The 6,426-nt window shown below is 34.5% G+C and overlaps 1 protein-coding gene across 1 annotated transcript; it reads right to left on the bottom strand.

Annotated features, from left to right (window-relative positions):
* Positions 1 to 1,165: 1,165 nt before the first annotated feature.
* On the bottom strand, positions 1,166 to 4,247 carry LOC107914283 (protein PHOTOSYSTEM I ASSEMBLY 2, chloroplastic). The gene is made up of 5 exons (XM_016843157.2): positions 3,807 to 4,247; positions 3,013 to 3,113; positions 2,653 to 2,818; positions 1,992 to 2,084; positions 1,166 to 1,507 (listed from the first exon to the last, which is right to left on the bottom strand). The coding sequence occupies exons 1-5, from the start codon at positions 3,880 to 3,882 to the stop codon at positions 1,377 to 1,379; spliced, it is 567 nt and encodes a 188-aa protein (XP_016698646.1). The 5' UTR covers positions 3,883 to 4,247; the 3' UTR covers positions 1,166 to 1,376.
* Positions 4,248 to 6,426: the final 2,179 nt, after the last annotated feature.

Raw genomic sequence — 6,426 nt, forward strand, 5'->3', positions numbered from 1 at the left:
AAATTTTTAACAAGAAATAAAATCTCTAATCCTCAAACTACCATGGCCGAACCTTCATGGAGTTGCTAAGACTCCTCATTTCTACTTCTCACACACTCTCACATCCAAACCCTTTTATTAAACACCCAAAGTCAACCATCTCCTTACCTCATCGCCAAAGACATCAAAATACCAACCAAGAACGTAACATTCATGGCCGAATGTCATCTCCATCATTTAACAAAGTTTGAACCATGGCTAGGTAGATTTTGAACTTACAACTTAAAATATACATGAATCTCAAAGAATAACATTAAACATACCTCAATCTAGTTACATGCATGGCCAAACTTCCTCCTAATCCTCTTCCTTAGGATTTTCGGTCAAAAGAGGTTGAAAAAGGATGAACAAAACCTTTCTTTTCCTTCCTTTAGCTCACGGCAATGGGGTGTATGCATGAGACCATTATTATTTTTTTTCTTTTTTTTTTCATCACCCTTCCTTTCATTATTTAATTATCATGCTTATTATTTTGTTTTCCTTACCATACATCACTAACACAACATGTTGGTGACATGTTTCCACCCATAGCATGGCCGGCCACTACATATTAGGGAAGGGGAATTTGACATGCAAGTCCCCTTTTTCTTCCACATGCACTAATAGGTCCTCATGCATTGACCTATCACATTTTAAAATTTTCTCATATAAGTCCTATTGACTAAATTCACATGCAATCGACTAAATCGAAGCTTGAAATTTTCACACATTCATGATTACATATTCTAGACAATAAACATCACATTCAAACCTTTCGGTGACTCGGTTTAGCGGTCCCGAAACCACTTCCCGACTAGGGTCAATTTTGGGCTGTCACAAGTGGAATACAAATAGGAGTTAAGCTGATCAAGGTTAGCTTAACGTGCTTAACGTGTCAAGTCCGTTAAACTGAGGGTTGTTTTCTGAGCGGAAAAGCATATATTTTCTCAATAAACAACTATTTCTTGAGGAAAATTCTCTCAAGTCTTCCTTGATTTCTTTTCATTTTCTGCTTTGCTTCATGTTTCGATCTATTACTTGGTCATGCTTAGCAACTTAGCCAGTTATGAACTGAATAATTACATTGATGGTTTCAAATCAAACATCGGTCACCTTGAAAATTACAACAAAAGGAAGAAACAGAATCTAACAATGTGGTCTATTGTCCTCTCCATATTAAACAAAATGCCAATAAATTGCTTACAAAGATCAAAATTGTATTGTTAAAACAAACCAGATTGTAGTATTTAGGTCGGGAAATATTTTCCAAGTTTCACTAAAGTAACCGATAAGTTTTCTAAACTAAATTACCATGATGCCAATGACAATAACATCTGGGTCCAAGGGGCATGACGGGTCTATGAACTTGGCAAAAGTCGACCGTTGTACATCTTGTCAAGCAATTTCTGTGCATCAGGCCTCCTTAGAAGACCTTTGTTATTTGGTAAACCGGTACCTAAACAAACAGGACACACCAGTTTCCCCCGACCTGCACACAGTAGCAGCCAGTGATCAGTTACATAAAAAATTCTTGTATATGGACAATTTGAAAAGGAACATAAAATTTAGAAGAAAATTTCATGACAGTTTAGAATCTCAAGCTACACAATCAGTATATGTTAAACATAAAACAGACATCGTTCTTTGCTACATGCTTATGCATCCTTGTTTATACTCAATAGAATTGGACAATAACAGCAACTAGATCACAGAAAGGTGCGTATTCAGCTTATTTGTCATCAAGTATCATAACAAATGCAATTCCTGCTGTATTCTGAGGTACTGACATGAACACATGTTCATGATTACCAATTGCTTTTAAGAATAACCCCTAGGCAATCAACCATAACGTGGATCTTCAGATAAGTGCATGCTCAAGGCAAGTCGTATAGCAATCCAAAACAAGAAAAACTAAAAATAGTTGGTTGCTATAGCAAATTAAGAAGTAATGTTAGGGGAAGAAGACTGCATACCATAACAGTTCGGACATTCAGTAAACTCGTAAACATCCTTAGCACGTTTCCTGTTGAGAGCTTTCCATTTTCCTGTACCACCACACATATCACCTAAATAAAGAACAGGTTAAAATCTTGTGAATCAAAAAGAGGATTAACAATTTCACTACTGATGTCTGCAAGTTTTTTCTTCTTCTACTTCAGACATGAATAAAAAGAACATGTTAACATGTCAACAACAGAAGAGACAATTATATGTGATGAATAAACTAAAATCTAAATTTGAGCCAAAATACTTGCATTCAAAGAGCACTTTCGCTGAAAGATCAATATAATTTGATTAGAAATAAGGGTCCCATGGCAGTCAGCCTTGCAGCACAACTAATCCCCGCAGGACAAAGAAGAAAATAAACTACTCTAACCGGTTTGTTACGTTGGCTATTATCTAATACATAGAAATCAATAGGTGCGAGGAATTTTGCGCCATTGAAGACTAATCTTTTTATCATACAAGACAAGCAACCAGTAAATCATAAACAAGAGTTTGTATGTCTTTTGCCGATGTCAGGAAGCAGGGTAAAGGACAATCTCAAAAAAGATTATAAGATGCATACAAGGGTGGTTCACTTGGTTAGACAACAAAGTATCATACAAAATAAACTGCAAAAGTGAAACTCACAAAGTACAGCACCACTCCCTGCACAATTGCGGCATACAGCCCTTTCATTCCCATCCATAGCCATTGCTGATACTGCAGAAGCAGAGCTGCTAGAACTGCTGATTAAAGCTAGGCTTGAACATAAGCATGTAAGACACATACGCCGTGATGTTGGCAACTCAGCTGCCTGCAGAAAAAGTTGGAACCTATTAACACTATAAACAATGTAGTAAACAATGAAGATTCTAACCAATTAGTGCAAATCAGACATATAAAATGGCTTTAGACTCTTTGGTTTCTGAAACAAATAAAAGATGGTGTGTGAGTAGTGAATTTGAAGAGTACTAACAAAATAGATGTTGGAAAACAAATAAGTGAAACCTTCTTCTTAGCAGGTTCCAATGGATCATTTGAAACTCCAGTTGTACAGCTCTCATTCTCCAAATTAGATCTTATCTGAGCTGAAACAAACCTTGAGCTTGCTGTCGTTAAAGCAATGAAAGACGGCGTTCAAAACACTTGTATTGTTAAAGGAAATCATAAAAACAAAAATACATGCATTGGCAGCAAAAGGTGCAACACCTCAAATTCATAGCTAATTGGAAAATCAAACATGAATGGATAAATTCAACATGTTTCTTTTCAAATAAATTGTATCATCATCCAGGAATTTAACAAAAAATTCATATTATGAAATTACTTCGACTTCTAATCCGATTTTCAGTTGCAAAAATGGAGCCATCCTTTACATCCACACTCAAACCATTTAACAGCACCCAATTCACTGGGGAAAAAAATCTGTACAAAAAACTTTCCATAAATTCTTTAGAAAAAAGATTAATTACACTCAATGTTCTAATCCTTGAGCATCTTACACAACTTGCTACTTAGCTAATTCATATAAACAATGTACCAACTGTTAATCTTTTTAAAAGTTAACAGAAAGGGATAAGATATCTTTAAGGAACTGACCTAAAATGGAAATAATTTTAATAACTATCTAAAGTTTCAGAATTTGGATAAAAAGGTTTAGCCTGAATGTACAAAAAGAAAACCCCATGAACATAATATTATATGTGAAACTTCCATTGAAAGGAAATGAAAAGTTAAAAACAAGGCGTAGCTCCATTTCACAAATATAGATAACTAAGTATATAGACAAGGAAAGAACTTACAGTGAGGCGGGGAAGGTTTTAAAGTGAAAGAAGGGAGGTGTGGGATTGAAGAAAGATTGGGAGAAGAGTAAGCCATAACTAGACTCTTCTCTGATATTCACAATGTTTGGATAAAAAGGTTTAGCTTGAGTTCCTTTAAGCAGCTGATAATGCCATGCTGGAGCTACCCATGTATTCAATTTTTGTTGCAAATGGAAAAAGGTTAAAGTTTAGCAGATACCTAGTCTAAGTGAAACGAAAGAAAGGAAGATTGGATTGAGAGGCTTTGATTGAATTGGATTTTCAATTTGCTTATTTTGGCTTGGAGAATTATCTGATATTCTGTGTGAACTCAATGTTTCCTTCCACTAAGCTCCTGTCACCTCTGCACCCGTATCCTATTTCTTTGGATAATGTGATACAAAGTCATCCTTAATCACACAAAAATATAGGGTAAATTACAGCTAAGATTACCAAACTATTAATAAATTTATATTTTAATCATTTAACTTTGTCGAAACCACTTTTTTTGAAAAACAAAAAATTAGTTGTCGACTTATTAAAATGAAAAAATTGGAGTCGCCACAGATATTTTAATGAGGTGTGATCGGATCACCTTGAAAAACGATTTTAGGTCTACGAATTTTGAGAAAATAGGTTCGGGAGTCGGTTACGCACGAGGAAGGGTTAGCACCCTCATAACGCCCAAAATTGGTACCGAATTAATTGTTTAATGTCTTGGTGTCTAGAATTTGAAAAGATTTTAAAATACGATCCTTTGAAAAGAAAATTTGAATAAAATGAATTGAATGACGAGGCTCACTCATTTCAAAGAAATAAATTGTCACATTCAGTAAGTTAGAGTGCAACATTTTATATATATATATATATATAAGAAGAAGAAAACCACAATGATGCTAATAATAATAGTAGTAATAACAGTAAATTAATTAATAAGCTGACTAATAAAAGGATTAAATCATAATTAAAATATAATTAACGGGAAACAACGAGATTAAAAACAAGGTGGAGGACCATGCTGCAATATCGAATTACATGGGGGCCTGATTGGGAAATATCCCGCTTCCCCAAAACGCAGCGTTGCAAGCTAGGTTGAGATGAAACAATCAACGAAAATGCAGAGCAAAATTAGAAAGAATGAAAAGGATCGATTTGAACGCGCCACAAAAATAGAAAGGACCATTTGTGCAAATCGCCCAACAGAGGTCAAAACGCGCGGATCCTTCCCCGTGTCGGTCACCGCACGGGTTGCTGGGGTTAATCGACCAATATGGTACCGTTTTAGGGCCACTGAAACAGGCCCTAAACGGTGCCATTTTACGCACTATATAAAACCCCCTCATAACCCTAAAATCAGAACCTTGTGTTAGTTTACAAACCGACTGAAATCAGTCCCCAAGGCTGCCCCTCCAGCGCCGTTCTCAAGCCAAAACCAAACCTAGCCTCTCCGGTATCCACGAAACTGACGAGAACGACGGCGGGATCATAGAGGTATATACTCTCACCCTTTTAACTTATTTGCGTTGTATATTAAAAAAAGTAAAAGAGGAAAATGAAAACCGACGAAAAAAAGAAATCAAAATCTACCTTTAATCTATTTTTTTGTATTGATTTCGTGAATGTTTTTTTTACATTCAATCTCTCGTTTTTTACATCCGTTCTTCTCCCTTTTTTTTGAAACTATTTGCAATCCGTTTATATACCGAAAGAAAAATACAGAATAATAATAAAAAGAAAAAAAATTAAATCTGTCCTTTTTTTCGCTATTTTTGTTGTTTTTCTTTCTGCTTCTTTGTGTGCTGTTGGTTTTCTGCAGGTGTACAGAGGCCGTACAGTGACGTGGAGGGCAGTGCTGGAAGCTGTTGGGCGCATGACGGCTAGGGTAGATAGCGCTCTAGGGTTTCCCTTTATGTTGTAATCGGGTTTGGGTTAGGCTAATTTGGGCTGGGGTTGGCTTAATTGGGCTTAGTTCATTGGGTTCATTGGGTATTTGAATTTTGTAATCGGGTTTGGGCTTAATTTATTTTGGTTTGTTATATGGGCTGATATTATTGGACTTTTATTATATATATAATTTTTATATTTGGGTTTTAATATTTATATCGGGCCGGGCAAATTTGGGTTTATACAACTTCAAAAATTTACAAAATATCATTGAACTAGTCAAAATATTTATCTAAAAATTATATAAAAATTAAATGAACTTTTAGTTGGATTGATAAAGTTAAGAGTTTGATAATTTAAATCCTTTCATTTGTGGGTTTTATTGATTTTATATAAAATAAAATAAAAACATAAAAATAATAATTTACTTAGTTAAAAAATATTCTAATCATTACTTAATTAAGTTAATATTCGATTAATTCGTAATATTAACTTAATAAAAATTTAATATATAATATAAATAACACAAAATTATATAAATATAACCTATTTTAAGCTTGAAAAAAAAACATATGAACACAAATATTACAAATATAAAAATCGTCCTATCTAATTCCTGCCAATCTTTGCCATCTAGGGGTTGAAAAAATATTATCTTTGAAAAGTCTAATTAATTATAGGAAGTTGGTGCCTTTTGAAAGCTCAAATATATTCTATATTGTCGTCAGCCTTCCAG

This window comes from Gossypium hirsutum, chromosome D08 (assembly GCF_007990345.1).
Source record: "Gossypium hirsutum isolate 1008001.06 chromosome D08, Gossypium_hirsutum_v2.1, whole genome shotgun sequence".
In the NCBI taxonomy this organism is placed as follows: Eukaryota; Viridiplantae; Streptophyta; class Magnoliopsida; order Malvales; family Malvaceae; genus Gossypium; species Gossypium hirsutum.